Source organism: Saimiri boliviensis, chromosome 7 (genome assembly GCF_048565385.1).
Source record: "Saimiri boliviensis isolate mSaiBol1 chromosome 7, mSaiBol1.pri, whole genome shotgun sequence".
NCBI lineage: Eukaryota > Metazoa > Chordata > Mammalia > Primates > Cebidae > Saimiri > Saimiri boliviensis.
In genome coordinates, this window is record NC_133455.1 from 97,340,050 (window position 1) to 97,366,930 (window position 26,881).

A 26,881-nucleotide genomic window follows, 5' to 3' on the forward strand; every position below is an offset into this window, starting at 1 on the left:
CAGTATAAGAAAAATGACCACATTATTCTATCAGAATAAAATAAGTGGATGTATAAACAGCATTATGTTTCAAACAGAGTTTAGGGGAAAAAAGACAGCAATTGCATTAAGAAAGAAGGATTAGATACATAACATAAATATTTTTAAAAGGGCAATTATGGTACCACAACATGTTTATTTTTATATTGCTTTCTGCCCTCAATTTTTTGTTGTACAGTTGGATGAGGAAACGTTTTAAATTGCTAAGGTGATTTTTATATAATTCAAATCTAATGTCATGGCTCATTAAAATAGTGGGAGTTTAGTAATAGTATTATCTTTCAATTAGACACCAAAGCAACTGAAGTACTGAGTTCATTTAATGAGCAAATACAAAGAAAAAAAAAAGAATGCTTTTTACTTGCATGGAAACATTGAAATATTTTTACTTAATGTATTTATATTATTGAATATTTAGTATCAAGTTCATTTCTATTAAGGATGTCAAGATACTTCAAAGCAATCTATTTAACAAATACAAAATGTTTAAATTATTTTATTTTACCATAATTCCTTTTTATTTTATTTTTCCCACTAAAAAAATACTTAGACATATATGTCAATTAACTTTTATGATAGTTCAAGAAAAACTCATATTTACTTTCCCTATATACAGAACCTTATTCTCTGCTTATCTCAAAAATATTTTTAAATATAACTAGAAATAATAAAATAAAAACATACTTTACCTCCTTTCTTAGATGAATTCTATTTAGTATGGTATAAGAAGTTAGGCCAGCTGCAAAGTTGGGCACAGTCCCCAAAACCACCCTCACTTCTGACACCAAATGCAAGTTTAAGGGGTTGCAAAAACCATCTTCTGTTTCCACACTGCACTAGAAGTGAGTCACAGAACTCACTTTAAGCTATTATGCACGTGGGTACAGCTTCTTACAGGAAGGCTACAAATTAAAATCAGCTAAAGGAAAAAGCACGCAGGGCAGAGTTGAGAAGTACGAAACACAGAGCTTCCATTGTCTTCTCCCCAAGTGGTTAAAATGCATTACTCTTACTGTTCTGATGTGTCATAGCATGCTCCAAGTGTTGCCAACCACCAAAGCTTACCAAGCCTTTCTGTCAAGAGTTTCTGAGGGGACTTCATCAAGTACACGTGATTGATGGACTCATTGCTCACATGGTTAATCTCAGTCTCTAGGTTGAGTGATACCACATGACTCAAAACCCCTACTCTAAGTCAAAATGTCCTATTTGCGGCATGACCAGGCCCTTCTCTAAGACTCTACAAGTGTAGTTAACTCTTGCCCTAAATCACATTGTTGAATTTTCCAGTATGACCACCCCTAGCTTTAAGACTAAACAGGTATGGCTAACCCCTTCCCTAAATCATATGATTGGATGACCCAGTATGACCGAAGACCCACCCAGGCAAAGAAAGATATTAGAGATCATCTTCTAGAAGTTGAGAGCAATAGCAGGACCTCTCTTTTGGCAAGGCCAAATTCCTTACTACACATATGGGTGGGAAAAGTTAGAAGTTCAGTTTTCTTACATGTTAGAAATAATGTTTTCTCTGTAAATTGTCACATCTTCCCAATAAGCTTTCTATTTTCTTATGAAATTAGTGTATAGATATTTGAAACATATCATTCATGGTAGTTTATCTCCTAGACATGGATAGCAATAGTTTTTCTCAATTCAGTTATTTTACCTTATAACATTATCATGATCTTACCTGAGAAAATATTTGAAATTACTAAAAGAATGTCTATTTAATAAAAATACTTTAGATTATGTTAATATATCTATCCAATATTTGTTGAATTTTCTTGTATGTCAGATATTATATTAAGTACTTTTGTATGTAATAAGAAGACCTTGTTCTTTCCTCCAGGAATTATAGTCTATTGAAATAAATCAATAGTGAACAATTACAGTAGAAAGGAATAGTTACAATGAAAATGTCTAGCCTTGCAATTTCAGAAATAAGAGGGGTATCTAAAATGTGGGATGAATGTTCATAGCCAAGTAATGGAAGTGGGAGATGGGCAATCTGGGCAATGCAAGTAGTCTATACAAAGGTATGCTCTGAGAGCACAGGGCAAAATATATGCTATTCACCATGGCTGGGGCACAGGAGTTAGATGCAGGGGTAATCTGTGGAGGTTGAAGCTGTGTGTACTTCACATTCACACACAAAAAGGCTCATTTTGCGTTTAGTAAATGCTGTCACTGTCATGGGTTATGTGTACTTGCTAATATAATTCTAAATGTAGCTGAAAAGAAGTAAATATGTATTATCTTAATAGCAGATACAAAAAATTCTTGACAATTTGATAAGTTCATTCAAACAAGGTATGTTTAGTGTAATTTTTTTTTGGCACTGTGCTGGACTTGAGACAGCACATACAGCTGTGTATATGTGTGCGTGTGTGTGTGTGTGTGTGTGTGTGTGTACATATACACACACACACACATCACAAAACACAGGGATACAAGATGTATGCTAAATAAAACTAACATATATTCTCACATAAAACTTATAGTCTTCCAGGGAGACCAACTTCAACCACATAATCATGCAAGTGTTTAAGTGGATTTAAGATAAGTAATATGGTATAAGGTTCATGGTACTATAATAAAATATATAAAGGGGATCTGTCTAGTCCACAGATAATCCAAAAGCTTGCTGGAGAAAATGATTTGAACTGGTATTGGGTGGAGGTGAAGGTGATAAGGGGAGGAGGTACTGAGGTGATGAGGAATATGGATCATAATTCCAGAAAAAAAGACAATGTGGCAAGCCAGAGATTAAAGAGAACAAGATGTATTTGTGGTCCTAAAAACAGCATGTTCTTCCTGGAGAGCCAAGTGTGAGTGAGATGGCGCACTAGGTGAGCTGGAGCATGAGATAAAGCCTAGAGAATGGAACCAAGCTGGCTACAATAATGCTACAGCTTTTGTCCCAAGAAAGGGAAATTTTTAAGGTTTCAGTTTATCTGCTTTTATGGAGATCAGTAAGTTGAGCCTAGTTGCATTTTTAAAAGTCATTCTAGTTAACCAATAGAGGAAAGAACAGAGTGGAACAGTGGTGGAAGTAGTAGTCAAATAAGATGTGGGAGTTCAGGTGACAGATGTGGGTAGTTTGGACAAGAGGCAGTAGTGATAGAAAGAAATGGATAATTTCAAGAATTTATGATGGGTTTGTAAGAAAGTTGAAGAATGAGAGGGGCCAAGAATGTCCTAGAAGTTCCTGGAAAGTCAGGTGACTGGAAAAAAATGAATATTTGGGGAGGGAAAGCCAAATGCTATCGAGAAGTCAAGTAAGACGAGCTGAAGCAGTGGGACTCAGATTAGAACTGATTGAAAAGTAAGAAATGAAGAAATAGAAAAACTACAGAGAATAGATTTTTGTCTGAATCCAAGCAGAAATCAATCAAACAGCTTAACCTGAGAAAATAAGAATTCTTTATTTCCAAGAGAAAGAAGAGAAAGAGAGAGAGAAGTAAGAGACTGGTAGAAGGTGTGGCTGCCAACAGGATGGCGGAGCACTGGCAGGGGTGAAGGTCACTGAAAAATTCCCAGTAAATATACGGCCAATAAAACTTTTAAAAACAGAACTATGCAGTGGATGATACTTTTTAAGGTGGATTTGCCCTGCCTTTTTTTTTTTTTTAATATATAACCAGTTCCAGCACCTTCAGTTATTTACTAAATTCACTTTACTAGGTATTACTGCATGCTATTTGGTTTTATTATAAAATAAAGTGCTGAATTTCTAGTCTGGAGCTCCCTGGTATAACAAATAATAATAATAATAGTAATAATAACAGACCAAGAGGACAGAAGGAAAAAACTACTCTATTCCAAGAATTTGTAGAAATTTTGGGAACTGTTTTGATTTTTGGCCAATCTATACCTCAAGGGACGGGAAGAGCTCACCCAACATTAAATTATAACCTCTGGCTTTGTGCTAAGACTGGCTAACATCAAGAAATAAGGTGTATGCAGGCGTCCCCAAACTACGGCCCAAGAAATAAGGTGTATGCAGGCGTCCCCAAACTACGGCCCGTAGGCCGCATGCGGCCCCCTGAGGCCATTTATCCGGCCCCCCGCTGCACTTCAGGAAGGGGCACCTCTTTCATTGGTGGTCAGTGAGAGGAGCACAGTATGTGGCGGCCCTCCAACGGTCTGAGGGACAGTGAACTGGCCCCCTGTGTAAAAAGTTTGGGGATGCCTGGGGTATGTTCACTGATCAGTTCTTTATGTGGAGATACTAGTATTCTGTTTCAACCAACCATACCAATAAGCCCAGCTATTATTTGTAACCTCATTAATCCAGCACGGGTCACAAACCCAAATGCCAAGACATAATACGTGAAGGGCTATTGAATATAATATGTGAGGGAGGGAACATAATCTGTGAAAAGGCTATTGATAGAACCTATGGTGAAGCAAAACATTCAGTCCATGTACAGTCATTAAATATTCATGTTTGAAAATTTTGTAGGCCTAACTTAGTAAAGTATTATATAAGTATTATATCACATATAAGAGTACTGTTTATATGATATGTTCATCCTTTAATATATCTAGATACCTATGACTGAAATAGTAAATCAATATTTTTGGTTCACAGGAAAACTGAATATGTCCATTTAAAAACTGAGTTCTCCAAGTTTTCATTCTAGGAAAATATCTTGGAGATCATTAACATGAACTTTGACATCGCCCCACTACCATACAAGCTGAGTGACCTTAGTTACCTTAGTTAAATTACTTGGATTCCCTCAGTCCCACTTTCATTGTTAATTAAATGGACATAATAAGACCTATCTCATAGGGCAGTTGTCAAAAAAGAATTGAATAAAAGTGTATGTATGTGTACAAACACACACACACGTGCATGCATATATATATACATATATATACGTATATATACGTATATATACGTATATATATGCTTGTACTGCCCAGGACCCAGTGTAGAATGGTCATTAAGTAAGTATTAGCTATTTTTGGAAATTACACTGAAATAGTGTCATTATCACAAACAAAATTTCCTCAACACTCTCAAAAACTAAGTATTGGACACTCCTGGAAGCACTAGAATAGAGCATTGAACAAAACAAAAACCCTTGTCCTCCCAGAACTTATAATTTTTCACCAAGTACATGTTAGTGAAATTGTACATTTTCTCAATTTCTGCAAACTTTTACTATCTTTCTAAAATGAACTATGGAATATATTAAGACTAGTCAATTAAATCAACTTTGTGAAATCAAGTTAATAATTCTTCCAAACCATATACAATTTGTTTGTACTTATTGATACTTAACACTAAGATTATTAGACCGTAATATTTCTCTTTAAGCAATACCAATTAAATAGTTTCATCCCTTGGGTTTCTCTCGATATAACCCTCAGGTTAGTCCTCTGATTGTGGAAATAATAGAATGCTAAAGGTATTAAAGCTGAAAATGACCTTATTAATAAATTATTCACTTTATTTTTCAGTTGAGAAACTGAAGCCTAGAGCAAGGACATAATAGCATATATAAAATACATTCTTTAAGTGGTGTTTGTTAGGGAAAAATATCTACCTCTTGTATCTTAAATGCCATGTAATTGGGGCAAATTTTACTGATTGGAATGATTGCTGTTTTGCTAACAGCTGGATTCCAATGGGGAACTGCTCATTCGAAATGCACAGCTGAGACACGCTGGAAGATATACATGCACTGCCCAGACAATTGTGGACAATTCTTCAGCTTCAGCTGACCTTGTCGTGAGAGGTAAGAGTTTCAACATTTTAAAATTACAAAACCAAAGATACTTGACTTGCATAAACATGTATAATCCTCTGGTCATTTGTGTGCAAATTCTTACCTATTTAGAGTCTCAATAGCATGCTTAAGGATGGATCTTAAGCTTCTTCCCATGTCTAAGAATGATCTCTGCCAGACAAGTAGTAAACAATGCTGATTTTGTTTGTTTTACTAACTACCTATTTTCTATAAAGTTACACCACATACCTCCTACTTAATGTTTGTGCTTTGTAGACTTACCAAAAGTTCTCATTTCCTGCTAATACTTTTTGGTGTGTGAGTACAGTGCTATTTTCTTTTTTATTTCTGTGGAAAAATATATATTGATGCTGTTTACTATAACCTCAAGTATTATATATTTATCACTTTTGCCTTAGAGTATAAAGTTAATTTTTACACGTATCATGTTTCTATTTGTTGCTGGTTTTCAAATTAGTGCTTTTGTTCTTATGAATAATATAACTGAGATTGTAATGGAATACACGTTTATTAAAAATGCAACCCCTTTGAAACTGGCCACTGCCATAGTCGTGAGGCTGGCTAGGAACACAACACACCTTGTTTAAAATAAATAGTTGGCTCTTCACTCATTGCCCTTTAGCTTAGCACCCAAGAAGTACAATGTGTTGACCCCAGCTTGTTACCTTTAATATCGCTTCATGTAACCAACTCCAACCATCTAACTAATCCACAAAAATACCCTTTACCTTCTAGGTCAGCTGCTTTATTCACAGTCTTCCTCCCACGTCCTTTTCTCATCATTTGTTGACCAAATCTTATCCATCCTTCAAGGCTTAGCTAAAGTATGTACTAAATTCATTAATCCTTCTCTTGATGTCCCCAATATAAGCTCCTATCTTCTGAATTTTCATAACATATATTGCTTTCTCTCATGTATTCTATAGCAATCTGTACACAGTTATCTCCTCTCCTAAGTTGTACAATTCATGTATGTATTTGTATTAACTTTTAGTGAATGGCAGAGTTCCTTTGCATTGTTTCATACCTCTCTCTTTTTTTCTGTCTCAGTGTCAGTAAAATTTCTGTTTTTTCACATTTCACCTACTAAAATATTTATTGAACATCAGTTGTTGCCTTCACTTTTCACACTATCAGATAAATAGGCAAAAAAAAAGGATATTTGTGGTTTATTTTAATACCCCTTTCAGATCTGGGCCAATATAATTTCACTAAATCTCATGCAGCTCCTGTATTTCCCTCTACAGCAGTGCTAATATGGAGTCCCTAAGCAACACTGGGCAAATACTGAAAAGCCTTCTACTCCATTTGAATATATTCTCCAATAGAGTAATAAGAAGTCTAGCTGAAGTTTCTTCATCCAAATAATCTTAGAAATACATTCCACAGGCCATTAACTGAAATTTAACAAACAAATATGAGACTACAAAATCCTAAGTCAAACAATGTTCATTTAGGTTCAGTATTTTCATTTAAAGTATTTTGTTATCTGGGACATTGATTGTTTTCAAGAGTTTTTAGGGAGAGGAATTAGTTCACTGTTCTTCCCAGTCAGACCACTAGTTAATAAGCCATTTCCAGAAATAGCTGAGTGTATATTTAATTGAAATTGCTTACATATAAAAATAATTAGCATTAATATTGCAATAGAAGTTACATTACAATAAGTGGACATCCGTGCCTTCATGTGATTACACTGTAGTAAACTCATTGTAGCATTATCATAAAATACTGTGTAATATTTGAAATGAAGAGGAATTTTACAGATATAATACAAGGGTAGTCATGATACTATCCACACATACTTAGGTAATTAAGTATCGCCACTATGTTTGTTTTTATAGAGAGCCAATAAAAAGAAACTATAGCAGATATTATGTAGAAATAAAAACGTATTTTCTTTTAGTCCCAGGAAAAATGCCTTAAAGTGGTAGAATCCGGCAAGTGCATTCAGTAGAAATAGGGTATAGCATTTTAAGCCCTTGCCCTATAGTAGGATGCTAGTAAAAGTTTACAGGCAGATGAAAATGCTGCTTACCTCTGTTAAAGTCAGCAGAGTCACAAGCATTCTTCAAACTTTATTTATAATAATCGAAAAGGCATTCATTTTGTATCAAAACAAATTTGAAATTAAAATAGTCAGATATATTTGGCTTGCAGAACTTGTGTAAAACACATATATAAAGTAGATGTTCTAATATGCTTTATATATTCAAACCAGAATGTATACAATTAAACAGTTGTTTTTATTTCTTATAATAATGATGAGTAATGTATAAGACATGGCCTGCATCAAATTATATTATTGTTTTATTTATTCATTTAATTATGCTCTGTATCTAGTTCAAGAAATCATAACCTGGAGTCTATAAACGGGCTTTAAGGGATCTATGGACCTCCAGAAATTATACATAAAATTCTATGTATATGTACCTTTTCCTGGAAAAAGGATTTATAATTTTCATATGATTTTCATAGCCAGCATGTCCCACAAGACATTAAAAAGATAATCTATTTTTTATTTTTATTTCCACATCTCTAATAAAATAAATTGAAATGATTATTCATGCAAAAGTATTTAAAAATTTCCTGTAGTTAAATCTAATATAGTACATTTATATTGTGAATTGCTTTTAAAAGATTCAATTTGCACTCAATCCTTCAAAATTACATCCTTATCAAAAATATTAAACATGTTATGTAGTAGACAGTAGGCATGTATAAGAACTTGCCATATTTGAGACGGACTAATTTTAATCCATGTTCAGATATTGGTAATCTGAACTACAGCTGCAGAAGTTAGTGCGATGAGAAAGATAGTAAAAAGAGTAGAGGGGAAAGCAATTTAATGTCAGGATCACTAAGAATTTTTTTTTATAACAAAACAAATTTAATGTATAAATGATTATGCCTTATCAGAAAACTGAAACAAAAGTATAAATATTTAGACATAATTAAGACTGTGGATTTCTTTTAGCTTACATTACAGTGAATGAAATGAATACACGTTGAGAACAGTGTCGCTGCCCTAATCAACGTGTGTGTGCATATGTTTGTGTGTGTGCATGCATTTGTAATTGTGGATGGGCAAGTGTGAGTATATGCATGAAGCTTGATGAAAGTGATCTGTATCAGGAAAAAAATGTGTTTTTGTTTATTCCTTGCCTTTTTATTGTATATTGAGCTTAGAATATAAGCAGTCAAGTAGTTAAATCTGAATGCCTCTAAATATAAAACTAAAATTAAATATAGGAAAAATATAGTCAATAGAAAATGTAGCATTGGATTTGATTTCATGAGGCCTTTTACCAAGAGAAAACTCACTCCTGCTGAGTTTTCTGCATCATATATGATAGGATTTAGAAATGAAGAAAGCAGTAGCAGTTGTTGCCAAAGAAAAACAATCTAGAGAAAATGGCCCCAATAATCAAATATGAATAATTGTAGGTCTGTAAAAGCATAAATGTGTACCTATAGAAAGCTATATCACTTTAATTTATTTACCAACTAACTGGGTCCAAAGATGCTTAAGGAAAAGAGACCAGTAAAGTGGCACATGGTGTCTAACCACCAGCTCTGCAAACAACTCCAAGTCATGAGATTGTATTGATCGTGTGATTTTCTTTTCCAAAGCTGCCTTTTATATGAATTATATCTGTTAACTGTGGCAATATTTCTGTTAGTTTTTCTACAGTATAGAGACTATTTTTGCAAGAGTAACCTTTCTTCAAATGATACTGTCCAGCAGATCTAACATATAAAGTAGAAGATGAAGATAAATAAATAGACATTTGTTCCTCATAATCCTGGCAAAAGCAGATTATCTACTCTGAAATAAGATGGCTTCAACTTAGCCCCACTCAGGATTCTAACAAATTTAGATAATAAGATATGAAACTCTGTAAAAAATGGAAATTGATGGCCAGGCATGGTGGCGCACACCTGTAATCCCAGCACTTTGGGAGACAAAGGAATGTGGATTGCTTCAAGACCAGCCTGAGCAACAGGGTGAAGCTCCATCTCTACCAAAAATACAAAAATTAGTTCATCATGGTGGCAAGAAATTAAAATGCTATGCTTGTTATTATGACATTTAAATTGTTTAAAGAAGATTTTAGTTAAAGTTAACGTTTTTCTTATGAAGAACATATTATCAACATCAATTGGAAGTAATACTGTTGGTGAAAGAAGTAATTTCAGAATCACCCCTTTAAGACAGTGATTTTTGTAATATGGCTGAAGGAATTTAGAACTTAAACCACTATCCATTACTTAATATTTAAAAGGCCTTTGTAGTTAAAAATTATGTTGCCTTAATTTTAAAATAAAAATCAGCTATTATATTTCAGATGTGATTAGGCTTCTTATATAAAAATCAGATGTTTTTAGGCTTCTTATATATAAAACATTAAGCGTATTGACACAAATTTCCTCTGTTGTCACAATGCAATTTTTACTTCTTAGGTCCCATAAAAGTGTATTTCGGGTTGCTTCATCAAGTAAGTGTCTGATGCTTGTGAACAGCCTTATATGAATATCCTAAAGGATATTTCTGAAAGACTTAAAGGTCTTCAGCTAAAAGAGTGTCATTTAGAGGCAAAGGTCTTGCAGGATTTATTCAGCAGGATTTATTTTGGAAACGTATGTGTGGCCTGCCAAATCTAAATTCTCATTCATGAGTGCACTTTTAGACAACATTCAAAAATAGACCATAAAATTAGGCCCCCCCCAAAAAAAAAAATTAGGCTTTAACTTACACATGTCTTATCACTTTCTCTGGTATTTCTAATGCATTATACATTTTTTGGCAATGTTACTGGCTTTTAGGAACACTTTCCTGCCACCTGGGTGAACAAAACATGTTTGCCACTGAAATTCCCAAAATAGAAAATGCAATTAGGATGTTATCTTATATACTATATATTTGTTCATATCTTATGTACTACATTAAATGTTGTTTCTTCACTCAAGTCTGAGTTCAAAAACAAAAGAAAATGAAAACAATTTTACTATCTACACCTTTTCTTTTGGTCTGGTTTTCAACCCTAATGTATGCTGTATCAAATTTTAAAATGTTTTGGAAAAAGAGTAGCTGAACCTAAAGCAAATGATATGAAAACTCTGTAAATCATTTTCTCCTTAAAATAAGTTTGTGTTGTTTACATTATTACATTAGAAGCTTATTCATTTTATCTTATGTGGACTTGTATTTAGACAGAAACATCATGTAAGTGTGTGTGTGCGCGCGCGCACGCGCGCGCGTGCACGTGCGCGCATGCGTGCAGCCTTCCACTTTATTTCTAAGACAAAAATACAGTTACAGAATGGAGAGAGATATTAGTTGGAGGTCATCTTTATTGATATACTCTGTTCAGGTTTTTGTTACTTAGACTAATGATGTGGTAACCATACCAGATTCTTTCTTAAGAAGGCTATTTGGTTGACTACTGAAACACTTTTAAACTGTTGGATGAGTTAAGGTAACATGGTCGATCTAATAAATAAACCTGATGGAAGCTGTCAATATATTTTTTTAGTTTGAATAATATTGCAGTATTTTAAAGTACTATAGTACTTGCCTAAAGATCTCTTCTATGGAAAATGCTCTTGAGTATTTTCTTGCCAGCTGGTTTACATTATAAGACTTAATATCCAGACTATTCCACTGTTCACTGTCCAGAAAAAATTAGTTCTGAAGCATTGACTTGGAGATGATGGTCCAGCCAAATTAGTTTTCTATTTTTTTTAAGAAATACAGAATGATAAACATTTTCTCTCTTTATGATAAAAGCATTCTCATGGTCCTATTATTGGCAAATCATGCATTAGTTACATCTTTGCTCCTTCCCACTTCTTCACAGTGACTCTATGAAATCTCTGCATTTATGTTCAAATTTAAAAATACAATTTTAAATGTAGAATTAATCCTATAGGTTATCTAGACCATTTCTACCCCTTTATTTAACAACTTGGACTCTGAGAGAAAGAGTTCCTCCCCTATATTACCCATCTATATTGTGGAAAACAATAATCTTGGGACCCCAGTCCAGCCTTCTGTACTAAACTTTCTCCAGAAAGTATGGATAAATAAAATCTGTAGTTAATTTGTAAAACTCACTATATCAGAAAGATTATCAAGTCTGTTCTAGAGCAGACAAATTCTTTTATTAAGTTTTACTAAATAGTAAACGTTATTGATTACAGTTTCTGCTCTTTTCTTTCTGTTCCCATTATTTGACATATGCTAATATGAAACATATAATTTTTAAAACATTGTTTTAAAACAATGTTTTAAAAATTATATGTTTTGTATTAGGAAAAAGTAAAGCCAAAGACATGTATCAGAAACAGATTTAATCACTAATTCTTGGATTATTTAGGGTTCTGTTTGTATGACCAGCTCAGGAACCTTGGATAGTAGTGAAGACCACAGGACAGCGTGTTGCCATGTTAAAAGTTTGTTAAACTCTTGGTGCTAAATCAGATTTTAGGCTTCTGTGGTATCTGGCATAAATGTTCACATTGTGTTCAAGAATTCTTATATTCAACATATTCCTAAATAAGTAAATATGGGTTTATGTTTGAAATTATTATTAAGGTATGCCAGGCCAAAATAAATAAAAAGCACTCTTAAATTAATCAGTTTCATTATCATGTAACCGGGAAGAATAGACATAAAGGTTCCATGTAATATACATATTAAGTTAGGCATATAAGTATACACATGTCATCACACCACACACACGCACAGAAAAGAGACGAACATATAAAGGCAGAAAGATCTGGGTCTAAATCATCACAGTCAAATCAAAGAGAATGGTTGAGGTAGTTTTTCAAGTATTTAGGGCAGAAAAACACACATTTACCTCAGATATTTGGATGGTTGCCTCTGCTTTCCACTTGCTTTGGCCAACAAAGTCTTGCCACAGAGACAGACTAAAGATTCCATCTCATCAGCCTTGCAGGACTGAGACAGGAAAATGGTCCTTGCTGCCCACACTGGCTGGAACAATGACAACTGGGCGCCATTCTGAGCCATCCTGACCCCACTCTGCACTAACCACAGCAATACATCCATTGATAGCAAAACCTGCCCAGAAATTAAGCCTTCCACTTCCCACTGAGAATCAACAAATTCCAATCAAAGAAATGCTATTGGGCCAGTTCTCCATAATTGTAATATACAAAAGCTAAAATACTGAGCTGAAATGCATAGTTGGTTATAATATACAGAATTTAGAAAATTTAAAGTTAGAACTCAGTGGCTGTTTAAACAAAAGCTCTAGTAAAAATGACAGCTTTCTCAATTACTTCTGGAATTTTAAAGTAAGTCAATAATTTGACATTGTATTTCTCAATGCAAGTTCAATGTTAACTGATGTGCACTCAAGAAACTTTTCAAATATGGCCACAAAATGTGTGATTTATTCAGAATGAGTCACATTATTTTAAATTTTAAGATGGGTCTTAAAAATTATCTAGATTGGCTGGGCGCGCTGGCTCACGCCTGTAACCCCAGCACTTTGGGAGGCCGAGGCGGGTGGATCACGAGGTCAAGAGATCCAGACCATCCTGGTCAACATGGTGAAACCCCGTCTCTACTAAAAATACAAAAAATTAGCTGGGCATGGTGGCGCTTGCCTGTGGTCCCAGCTACTCGGGAGGCTGAGGCAGGAGAATTGCCTGAACCCAGGAGGCGAAGGTTGCGGTGAGCCGGCGAAGGTTGCGGTGAGCCGGGATCGCACCATTGCACTACAGCCTGGGTAACGAGCGAAACTCCGTCTCAAAAAAAAAAAAAAAAAAAAAAAATTTATCTAAATTAACACTTAATTTTACAAATTCAAAACAAAATATATGGGTTAGAAAATATTATTTCATGCACTAATATAAATTTAGATTTCTTTCTACCCTCCTCACTAGAGTACAATGAGAAAAGCTTCCTTGGAGAATTTCTTCTTTCCTGCAATCAACTACTTCTGGGTCTCTTATAATCAAACTGGTCAGCTTTTGGCAAACTGGAATTTCCTTTTAGATGCACTCTTAATGTGTATCCATGGCTCCCTTGAAAAATAGTAAGCTGGGGGAGGCTGAGGCAGGAGAATTGCTTGAACCCAGGAAACGGAGGTTGCAGAGAGTTGAGATCACGACACTGCACTCCAGCATGGGCAGCAGAGCAATACTCCATCTCAAAAAATAAAATAGTCAACTGGGGGTGTTGGCTTACACCTGTAATCCCAGCACTTTGAGAGGCCGAGGTGGACAGATCACTAGGTCAGGAGTTAGAGATCAACCTGGCCAATATGGTGAAATCTCATCTCTACTAAAAATTAAAAAAAAAAAAAAATAGCAGGCATGGTGACACTCATCTGTAGTACCAGCTTCTCGAGAGGCTGAGGCAGGAGAATCGCTTGAACCCAGGAGGTGGAGGTTGTAGTGAGCCGAGATCATGCCACTGCACTCCAGCCTGGGTGACAGAGTGAGACTCCATCTCAAAAACCAAAAAAAAAAAACAAAATCAACAACACTTAAAAAAACAAATCTGAAGTGCATACAGTATCTAAGAACTCCCAAGGCCTGTTAAGTTCTGTAAGACCTTCCTACAGAGTAGGAACAACAACCCTTCTACTACTCAGGAAGTAGTGCTCCATATTGATTCATACATGCAGGTATATTTACCAGACAATTATGCCAAATTAGGCTACAATTATGCCAATAATGTCAAAGTTCAAGAGCAATACAGATAATCAGTGATATCCAAAAGTCTTGATGAAAATGAATAAATGGCAATTAGTTCATATTTTTAAAGTAATTGTGATTTATGTTGGTAAAATATATTTTTCCAACTCAAATCTTTAGGCTATAAAAAGGGGTGTGTGTGTGTGTGTGTGTGTGTGTGTGTGTGTATAAATAAAATAAAAATAAAGATATATAATTACATAATTTAATGTATCATATTATGACATAACTACATAGCATATTATAATATATATGTCATATAACATGTATTGATTATATCATGAGGATATATAACATTTATTAAAGACATTGTTTATCAGATTCAATTTTAAGGGATGGGAACCATTACTGTATCATATTCATTTTACACATGGAAGGTTGAATCTAATGAGGCTAAGTTAATCTCTCAAGGTCACAAAGCTACTAAATGGAAGAACAAGGTTTGCATGCAGACAGTCTAATTTCAGGTATAACACCCAGCTCATGGCTGTAGCACACTGTAACTAAACACTAGGATATATTCAATGGGATAAAATAATCAATATGGAAAAGTTAAAATGTGGGCCCTTACTTTCTTGGCTATAAATGTTTATTGAAAGTCAGTGATACTGATCTTGCTATTTTATTTTTGCTCATGTTATATTTATGGCTGGCCTATTACAAGGGAAACTATAGTAGTTAAATTTTTTTTCAGCTAGTCAGCTTTATATAGTTATAATTACAATAGCAAAACAGTAAATTAACTGTACTATATGGCTTTAAAGCTTGATTTGACAATGTGCTCTTTGGCCTAAAAATAGTAAGTGAAATTTTGATGTGTGTTTTCCTGCTTTTTTAAAAAATATATATATAATTCATAGAGTTAAAAATAGTTCATTTAGAATGTTCAAATATCTTAGATTATAATGTCTACACCTATAGGGCTTTCCTATAGATTTTACCATGTCATCTACAAAATTGTTATGAGGTGATATGATAGTACAAGGATTGTTATTCCAATTTCATAGGCAGAGGAAGTTTAAAAAAGAAAAAATATATTTTCAACTATCAATTATAAAGCCAGAATGTAGCCAGATACTAGTGTTCCAAATTCAACTACATGAACATGCTTTTCCCTTCTTGATGTTTAACTTCCCCAAAGGCAGAAATCAGACCATATAATTTTGTAGTATGCATCTCTATCATTGCTGTTACATGGTCTGTCAAATTAATTAGATTGTTCCATCAAAACATGCTGAGTTATTGATAACTCCAAGTTAAGTTGGAGAGTAGAGTATCATTTTAGCTTGTTTAAAATTAGAATTTCATTAATATCTTCCCTTTTCAGCTCACTTTACTAAATAAAAAAAGACCAAAACACCTTAGCCTCATTACTGAAAATATAACCAAGAAAAAACTAAATGACATAAAATCCCTTTCAAGCAAAGTTTTATTATCTATGATTTTTGTGCAATCTGCCATTTCCAGGCTCATGACTATGCAATGCTTTCTTGATGCAGCATTTTGCAGGCTGGCTTTCAACCCAGTTCCTGGAAATTTAATGCGGTCATAAAAGTTCTGGCACCTACGAATATTAGAATGAAGGGAACTCAGAAAAAGCTTTTACCCTCTAAAGTCATAGTCAGTTTATGAAGCTACAGAGAGATTTTAGTGTTTTTGAATTACTACAGTAGCTTCTGTAACTCTAATCACTACTGGGATTAAATGAAACATACACAAAGAAAGAAAGAAATGTTTAAGTATTCTGCAACTGATGCTGAAAAGGGATACCCTATTAGATCAGAGCAGTGGGGAGTAGTTCTCAATCCTTCCTCTGCCGAAGTGCATTTCCATGATCATGTTTAACTGTACAATGTACTCTCATAATTGATTGCAGATTCTGGCATAAGTCCAAAAAACCCTTTTTTCCCCTAAAAAGCACAATACTCTTTTAATTGTGAGTTGCTTAATGCCAGCTAACAGTGATGATCACTGTGTGGACATGGGAAGACAAGGGAGTGGCTGAGGTTCATGCGCATTTCCCAGGGCACCCTGAAGAGCCAACACCTTCACTTCAAAGTGCATTGGGATGCAAGTGAGTGAGAGTTAGCATTCTACAGGTATAACTTGGAATCTACTTTACCTTTTGGGGAAAAAAAAGCACAAACTTCTGAATTCTCAAATATTATTAGTAGCAAATTACTTGTGACACACCAGCTTGTAGAGGTCCCTTGTGTAATTATACCCAGAATAGTCTCAGGCCTGTCTTACTGAAGAGCCCACTTCTGAGCATCTGCTCCCTGCACTCTTAGTGGCTCTCAACAATGTGAGCCTGACCCCACCCCTCCTGCACACATTCCTGAGAATTTCTCCAGGAGAAAGGAACTACTACTGATAGGAATATGTTAGATCCCGTTGATGTATAAGGTCTAAGCAATTTGGAGGACCACTGTTTGATACCTTCCTACATTGGTAGATATAGTGACTAATTCAAAGAAATGGCACCTCTGTCTGGAGGAGTTTAGGGAGGCTCCCTTGGTGACTGTTTATAGCCCCCTCTTTCTAGACTTAAAATCTCAAATCACAGATAAGCAAACTCTGGTAAGATAGCAAAATCTATCCAAACTGCATTTAAAAGAAAAAAAAAAAAGAATATATCTAAAATTAGCATTTTCAGTTCTCATCAAAAGGATTTAAAGTTTCATATGCTTAAAATGTCAAATGAGTTTCATGACCTTTATTACTATTTACCTTAAGGACTGACTTTACGACAAGCAGTCAGCATAGACAAGTTTTCCTAGATGCTGTTTCTTCTATTTAAACAGCTATCTCCAGCGGGCAGTAGTGGCTATAAAATGGTATAATTCTAATAATAACTATCTTTAGTTATGCATAGGGAATGAGGTAAATGATCACTCTGTTAATTACATGGTTTCCTATAAAGATGATTGCTGTATTAATATACACATACTGTTGTTAAATGATTTGTATGGTGTGATAGAAAATCTGTGGCCTTTAGATACCCACTTTGCCTACTTAACCTATGGTCTTAGGCTAGTTGATTAATCACTGTGAGCCTCAAATCCCCTATTTGTGAAAGCAAATATGAATTGTTACAATTCATACATTGCTCATGGCAACTTTTTATAAATGTTTTCCTTGACTTTCTTCCCTTTACTATCAATGTGTATATAGACATAAGAAATAAATAAAATATAACTCAAGACAGTTCTCACAAAACACAGCCTCAACCATTAACTTTTTTGAACCATTGCTTCAATCTGTCTTCATTACTTTTTTTTCTTAGAAGTCTTCAAGACATAAGCATATGTTTTAGTAGGTAGACTTATACTATGTGGAATGAAATTTACAAAGGATCCATGAGATTTGTTTTGGCTATTTGTTTTTTGAGGAGAGACTTCAGTTACAACTCTTGCTCTTTAGAAAAGTCAGTCACTATGTATGAGGGAAAGGTTTTAATTGGGCCGGAGCTTGTGACATTGGTTTTCTCTTTTGGCCCCCTGTCCTCAGCGTGTAGGGGAAGATACCGTTCTGTATTCATTCATTCAACTGACCCATCAAGGAAACATGGCAAATCCCCCAAGTACATGGCTTCCTGGCCCTAACTGGGCATCCACACTCTCCCTTCAGCCTTGATCTTTCCTCTTGCAGGTAAAAACAGAAAAGGTGGAGAGAAAAACATGGTGGATTCCTTTCTCCCCGTCTGTGCAAGCCTGCCTCCAACCTGGTGATCGTTGACACTCACCATTTGTGTGAAAGATTTTTTTTTAACATCTTATATTAGATTTGACTAACTCAGTATTGTAGCTTCTGCAGTTCCCCTCCCCTACCTAGTTCTTAGAGTATGTTTTCTCTTTTGAAACATGTAAACATAAGTTGAGCATAAAGATTTTTTAAAATATAACTATAATGCTTCACTAATACCTTAAAAATGGCTAGTGAACTAACTCAGTACTTTATATATTGACCAAATGAAAGTTTTGTGTTTTCATGTCCTATTTTTCTTTGAAATTATATAGCTCAGAAATTAGCTCATTATCTGAAAAATTTATGAAGAACCGAAGAATTGCATAATACAGGAGTATTGCCATTGAGTGTACTGTTTTATTTATTCAAGTGGGTAATGAGCAAGGTTGTCAAATTCTCTAATGAGTCATCATAATTAAGACATAAGCTAAAAGGGGCATTACTCCAACAGTCTTTTTTTTTTTTTTTTTAAATCCTAGTGCCATACGTATTCTTTGGCATGAAAGAATGAAAAGCATCAGTAAACAATTGAAGTCCTACCTTGAATCTGTAGGGTTTTTGGAACAATTCCTGAAATTGGAAAGTGAAAATGGATAGCATGTAGAGGAAACCCTCATCTCAGTAGCAAGATTTTAGTAAAGAGGACTAAGCCATTAACAGCATGCATTCATATTTAATTTTATTAACTCCTGCCATCAACTTTTGTAGATCTTTTCTTTTGGGTGGAAGGTTTTAATTTTTATGGGAAGGACTTAAGTAGAAGTGGAAGATTAAAATTGAGGAGTATATAATTTTTTCTGGAACTGCTTAAATTTTATTGTTTGAAAATGCCTTCACTTTCCCTGTTTGGTCAAAGAGACATGCTTAAAATTCTTACTCCTTCACAATAAATAATTTTGATTTTCTTAGACAGGTGTGTGTTTAGGTATGAGTTTCTCATTTACCTCATCTAGCAATTCTCCCTGTGGTCAGAAGAACTCTGAAGAAAGCCTGGAGGGAAATAAATATAATTCTTAAATTATTACATATGTATATATATATATATATATATATATATATATATAGTTTAACTTTAAAAATAATTTATTAGTCATCATAAAGAAATAAATTTCTCTGGCTCAAGATGTTACTTATTTCCATCTTTTATATTTTCTAGTCTCAATTACTGTTCCAAAAGGAGCTATCTTAGAATTGAGACTAGAGAACCAGGTTAATTGCCATTTTTGTAAGATGTTTAAAATCAATTTGAGAATTTTCATGTGTCTGTAAACAGCACCATGCAGACATGTATGAATCATATTAAGGGCATCTTTCTATGTAGTCCTTACTGAAATTATACCACCAAGACCAAATAGGAATATAGTTTTTTAAAGAAAGAATAATAATTTGAAAGGGAATCATAGGACAAATGTGACTTCTATCAGAAAAGAAAGGACAGTCTTAAACTATATTATTATCAAGTCGAAGAATTATACAGATTCATTTATCTCCCTTTAGTTGTATTCTTATTTCTAACTGGGATCTAAATTTACCTTTATCAATATCAGAGGTTAAGAAAATTACCGTACTTCTATTAAATGGTAGAGATATTTAATAATATTCAGCTTCATCTTAGTACAAGTTTAAACATCAACATGATTACACAACATTGATTTTTATTTTGAAATAAGGATATTAGAGCCATTGTCTTAACAAATTTTCAAGGAAAGAAGAGGTCTGTAATAAATAATGAGATTTCGACATACCTTGGTAAAGAAGATGTCACCTGGCCTAATAGAACTGTCACTCGTTTTCTGTCAGCAATTTCAATTTTATGATTGCTTGATTTAAAAAGGGAGGTAAATTGTTCTGAAAAGTTTTTTTGTTTCCTTAACATTTCAAACTTTTAATTGAAATTTGTTATTTTGGTAAAAATAAACAGTGAACCACAGAATATTTGTACGTGGTGCTTTGCTTTTAATTTCTTACTAGGGAATTACCAGTGAAAAAAAGAATGTCACCAGTATTTTCCTGCTTATACCAGTTCTGCAGCATGAAGATTTATATTAAATGAATGTGCTAGGTGTATTCCCTAAAGAATCAGTAGTTTTAGGGGGTTCATTTCCAACTATAGTTGTTTAGAAAACCAGTGTTTGAGAGGAAGACAGCCGGTTAGGGCTACTTCCTAAGTAGTGGCACCAATTCAAATGATACCGGGGGTGTAGTCACAGCTCAGCTACTTTACATCCTGTTTAGAAATTGAGACTCAAGGATCTTAATTTTAGTCTTCTATCCAATTCAATTTATTTTAAAAAAGTAATCATATTAAGAAAATATGGTCAGCTTAGAACGTATTATTTGGAAAATATATGTTTTCTCACTGTCCTTCCTCAAATGTCTAAATTCTTCTTCATCGAACGTTACTACATTTTAAAAGCAGAAATGACAGAACTGATAAACAACTGTATTTCTCATCATTTTTGTTTTTAATCAGTTTACATATGAATGAGAACTGAGTAACAATGAAATCTATATTTTGTTCATACATAGGTATTTTTTCCTAAAAACATTAGTAAAAGCCAGGAAAGATTACCAAATATCTTTATAGCAATAATAAAGAATGGGAATGTATTGAATATAAATTTATACATGGATGATATGTTTATCTTTACTTATCTGAGTTAACACAGAAACAAAGATTTAAAAGGTATGATTGGCTGGGCGTGATGTGCATGCCTGTAATCCTAGCATTTTGGGAGACTGAGGCAAGCGGATCAGTTGAACCCAGGAGCTCAAGGCCAACCTAGGCAACATGGTGAAACCCCATCTCTATAAAAGAAATAAAAATAAAAAGCTATGATCGATATATTACAGTTTCTGTCATATTTTCCAAAATATTCACTTGTGCACAAGTAATTCATATTCTCCCCAAAAAGAAATGTCAACAATGGAAACCTAATAACATTTTTGAATATGATACTTGACCATGCTGTTTTAAAATTATTGTTTTTAGCATAGTTGTTGAAAATTTGGTCTCATGGCAAATTAATTGGGTTCAGATCCTAACTTTGAAATTTACTTGTTGGGTGACCATGGCCCTTTTATTTAATCTATTCCTGTTTGTGTTTCCTCACCTATAAAATATGAAAAATAATAGCAGTTATATCATAGGGTTATTGGGAAGAATTGTAAAAGATTTGGCTGTGACTTGATATAAGTACTCAGAAACAGGCATAATTTTTATTAAAATATATAATATAAATTTCCACTTTCTGAATCACTAATAATTTTATATCATGTAAATTTTATATTGTTACCAGTTCAATTCCAAAGAGAACAACAGATAGACTTGCTCTTATCCAGGTAATTTCTAGGAAGTCTTTTGCAGACAGGCACATTTAAGCTGTATGATCTGAATTTGAAAACGGATGTTTTCTTATTTCGAGGGTGTTATACCAGAAGACCTTGTCTCTGATCCCGTCTCTGTACTCTGTCACTGATTAGCTATGCAATTCTGGCAACAGCCCTTCTAGACTTTGGTTTCCTTTTGTAAAATGTATTATTTATATCTTTATTGGCTTAAGTGGACTCTTAAATGTATGTGATCTATGTTAAATACTGAAATGTATCTATCATTTGTCTGTAGCCCATGATTTAATAGTAAAAATGATGAAAACATAAAGAAATTTAGAGAAGGAGAGTAGGGATGTGACAAATGAGACTCTGCACTGAACCATGAATAACAGATCATTCAAGTCATTTCCCCAGTCCTTTAGTAGGTTAAAAAAAAAGTGACAGAAACAAGTCTCAGTAGTTGTAGATTTGTTTTTAGCCAAACTTTGAAGAACCCACAAGGTAAGAAATATAACACTAACAAGAATTTTGATAGATCATTATTTCTGTATGCTCCATAGGTGAACTTTTATGGAAGAGTCTCAGCATTCTCCAAGAGAGATTTTTAAAGTGAGAGTGAAAGAATATAATTGGTGCAAAACAAAAATAGTAAGGCGGTTGGGGGGGGCGGTGTCATGCAAATAGAAAAGGAAGAATAGTCCATAGTGGCAGTCCCCATCTGAAGTTCAGAAAGATAGCCCAAAGAACACTACAATTTTGAGTAGGAAAATAAGCAAAAAATCAGCACTGAAGTTTGTCCTGCCAATTGTAATGAAAGAGAAATTCAGTCAGTGGGAGAGGCTGAGCACAATTAGGGGTGTCCACTCTTGATGACAGCCTGTCAGCATTTGGAAGAATCAGGAAACAGAAAGAACAGAAATAGTAGGAATATGATATATGAGCATAATAAAATGTATTTCAGAAACTCCAGAGCATGGGGCAGGGGGAGGTGGTGACAAGAGCAGAGTAAAGATAAAACTGTATTCATAAAAGCATGAAACAAAAAGCAAGCTTTAAATAACTTTTTATTCCCTCCTCCATATTGCTTTTTCTTTTTCTCTTGTCATCTCTTTCTAAGGCTGTAATACTTGTTAGTGAGAAAAACTGATAAAAAAGACTTTGCCTGGTGTAGTCAGAAATACATTTCAGTTCTTTTTCCTTCTACCACAGATCTTTAATTATTACAGCCAAAGAAAGAAAGAAATAGAAGGCTAAAATAATTTGTCATTTAACGTATCTAGGCATTTGAAATTGGGTCAGATTCCAATGGTTTTTTTCAGCTGAAAAATTTCTCTCTTTTTTGATAACTTTGGGGTAAATCGTTCTTAGGAATAGTTAGCTATCTGGCTGAGAACAGCCTAAGAAACTGGAAAGATATATCAGTAAAGTAATAGTGAAATCAGCTGCACACATCAGGTCATTTGCTTACATTTTTCCTGGCTTCAATTCTTTTCTGAAGAATTTATTGAGAGTACATGGCAATGGAAACTTTAAAAAACAAAAAAGAAACTCAGGGTTAGAATTACGTATGATTGGGTTTTTTTCATTGACAAAAGAATCAGAAGGGTGGTCAGCTCCTAAATGCCTTCCTTTCTGCTGAGAAACAAGTAGCTTTGTCATTTTTTTTTCTACCCCAACACTTTTCTGTCCATTCTAAAAAAAAAGAATAAATAAATAAGCAAGTAACATCAGCCCACACTGCTTGAAAACCTTCCTACTGGGAGACTCTGCAAGCTGGCCCTGGGTTAAAGTCAGACTGTCCACATTTGTCTCCAAGCTCTATTTTTGCCACAGACAGATTTCTTTCTTTTTCTTTTCTTTCTTTTCTTGAGACTGAGTTTTGCTCTTGTTACCCAGGCTGGAGTGCAATGGCGCGATCTCGGCTCACAGCAACCTCCGCCTCCTGGGTTCAGGCAATTCTCCTGCCTCAGCCTCCTGAGTAGCTGGGATTACAGGCATGCGCCACCATGCCCAGCTAATTTTTTTTTTTTTTTTGTATTTTCAGTAGAGATGGGGTTTCACCATGTTAACCAGGATGGTCTCTATCTCTTGATCTCGTGATCCCAAAAACTGATTTCTTAATACACACAGAGTGTCTTCACATTCCCAACTTTTCCTTACCCATATCAAAATTACTGGAAAACATTTTACTTTCTATGTTGTCCTTTACACCAAAGAGTATCTGAGACAAATCTGAATCGATGTAGAAAGTTTATTTTGCCAAGCCATGATGCACCTGTGACACAGCCTCAGGAGGTCCTGATGACATGTTCCCAAGGTTGCTGGGCTGCAGCTTTGTTTTGTATATTTTAGGGAGACGTGAGATATCAATCAACACATGCAAGATGTATATTGGTTCCATCTGGAAAGGCAGGACAACTCAAAGTGAGGGGCTCCCAGATCATAGGTAGATTTTAAGATTTTTCTGATTGGCATTTGGTTGAAAGAGTTATCAATAGAAAGGAATGTCTGGATTACCATAAGGGGTACTGGGGACCAAGGTTTTATCATTCAGATGAAGACTTCAGGCAGCAAGCTTCAGAGAATAGATTGTAAATGCTTCTTATCAGACTTAAATAGTCTATTCTATCAGTAATTCCAAAAAGGAGGAGGATATAATGAGGCATGTCTGACTGCCCCTTCCCATCACTGGCTGAACTAGGTTTTCAGGTTACTTTTGGAATGCCCTTGCCAGGAGAAGGGTTCCTTTCAGATGGTTGGGGGGCTTAGAATTTTATTTTTGGTTTACTGTCCCTGCTTTCTTTTAAATAATAAATGGTAAATGAATACTCTGATAAACAGATCCCTGACAATGACTGAAAAAATACTAATTAATAATTGCTGCCAGGTAGCTAAGATGTCCAGAAGTCTTTTAAAAAATGATAATAATACTATTGTTAATAGCTAAGGTTTCCTGAGGGCTTTCTATGGACCAGGCTGAGAATTACATTCTTTAAGGACATTATTTCAATACTAACAAGTAATCTTTGTGTTTTTTGTTTTTGTTTTTGTTTTTGTTTTTGTTTTGAGACAGAGTTGTGCTCTATCACCCAGGCTGGAGTGTAGTGGCACAATATTGGCTCACTGCAACCCCTGCCTCCCAGGTTCAAGCAATTCTCCTGCTTCAGCCTCCTGAGTAGCTCGGATTACAGGTGTATGCTGCCATCCTAGCTTATTTTTGTATTTTTAGTAGAGATAGGGTTTTGCTATGTTGGCCAGGCTGGTCTCAAACTGCTCACTTCAGGTAACATACCCACCTTGGCCTCTGCAGTGCTGGGATTATAGGTGTGAGTTACCGCACTTGGCCCAAAAACACTCTTACATATTTATTACTTTTATTTTACAGAGGAGAAAACAGAAACTTAATGATTTTAAGAAATTTGCCCAAGATAAATCAGGGCACAGAATTTAAAGCTAAGTCTTAATTCTAAAATCCCTGCTTTTTCATACAATGATGACTTTAATAGTATTATTTTTCTCAGGTACTTTTTGGGAGATATTTGTAGGGATTTACTAGATGTACTAGATAGAAAAATCTATTTCATATCAGTAGAACCATTAACCAAGGAAGATTCCCACACCAGGGTTTTGAAGACAACAACCCATCCCTTTACATTTGTCTTCTCAATTCTACCTGTTTATGATAATATAGTATTTCAAGACAATTGGAGAAATGAAGACTCTTTATCATGGATGCCAATTATGTTTACAGAACTGCCTGAACATCAATTATAATAAATTTATTTATGTATTCACCAAATATTTAAGAAAGAACCTACCATAGGCCAGATGTATATCTGATAAAACAATGGACAAGTATAACTATAGTGTTTTGCTCAACAATATTTTCCTTAAATGGATGTCTGAAATATTATGCATATAATGTCTCAACAAATACACTAATGATGTACAGCTTTATTCTGACCTTTGTGAAATATTATTCATTTGACACCTCAAGAACATCAGAGAATGACAGCAGGGAAATGATTTATACTTTAATGGTTAATGACTAACCTATGGTAATTTTATCTTAAATTCCCTGTAACATTTTCTGAATGCCATACCCCTATGCTCAGAAAAAGTATCTGAATGCATGCATTACAGGGCTTTGTCTTCCTCTGAAAAATTATTTGATTATTCACCTCTAACTTTTTATTTTAGCACTCTAAAGTATTCTACTCAGTAATTGACTTAGGATGCTGCATTATGTGAAGTAATGAACTTCTTGGTTCTGATCCAGAATGTGCACTGTCTTTCAATGTGTTTTTGTACACATGAAAAATATAATCTTTCTGAATATCAAATGTGTTCTGTGTCTATTTTCAATTATTTAAGAAATATACTATTATAGATTATAAATTTATAAAAGTTTATTTGCTTATATGTGATATATTTCCAAATAATAAAATTTAGTGTAACTGATAGGGTGTGTGTCTTGTGTTATTTTAACATTAGTAGTGATGTGTTTCTGTTGATCTGTACACATTTTCTTCCTTGGGTCCACTATAAGGAAATAGGTGAAGGTTTGGACTGTTGGCCATACCTCTGCAAATACCAAAGTTCGTATAAAGAAAAAGGCCATCTAAGCTAAGTAACTCAACTGATATATAAATTATTGTGTTATTTTAACATTAGTGGTGATGTGTTTCTGTTGATCTGTACACATTTTCTTCCTTGGGTCCACTATAAGGAAATAGGTGAAGGTTTGGACTGTTGGCCATACCTCTGCAAATACCAAAGTTTGTATAAAGAAAAAGGCCATCTAAGCTAAGTAACTCAACTGATACATAAATATAAAGGTACATATTTCAGCTCAAAGATAAAGACAAATGTCCCCTTTAGTATTATATTCATTATAAAAAATGATGGTGCTACTTAATCAAATTGTTAATTAATTATTCAGTATGCCTAAATCAGTTAGGGGTAGACTCCTTTCTGGTGCAAATAAAGCAGGTGATATGCATGTTTAGTGATAAACATTTTGAAATGTCTGTACTAAGAGCTGTCTATTAACTGAAAGTCTTCCTTAGCTTTTTAAGTGATAGATGCCACTTCACTAAAGGATATTCTTTTTCTTATTTTTATTTGTCTTATTTGAAGACAAAGAGCTCTTTAAAGCCCAAAAAGTTGTGTCTCATTTATCTTTTAATCTCTATCCTCCAACACAGTGCTCCATTGAGAGGACAAAGGGATAGTATTAGTACTGAGTTATGAAGCAAATA

General features: G+C 34.3%; 1 protein-coding gene across 5 annotated transcripts in view; it reads left to right on the top strand.

Moving 5' to 3' along the window:
• CNTN1 (contactin 1) overlaps positions 1 to 26,881 on the top strand; it is a 372,094-nt gene that overhangs the window by 266,813 nt on the left and 78,400 nt on the right. For 3 of the 5 annotated variants that reach the window (XM_074403087.1, XM_074403086.1, XM_003926652.3), the window contains one exon: positions 5,672 to 5,792. In XM_074403087.1, the coding sequence (XP_074259188.1) occupies positions 5,672 to 5,792 (121 nt within the window). Of the gene's footprint in view, positions 1 to 5,671; positions 5,793 to 18,191; positions 19,198 to 26,881 lie in introns of those variants that run through there. The other 2 variants (XM_074403088.1, XM_003926654.3) reach the window with 1 other exon arrangement.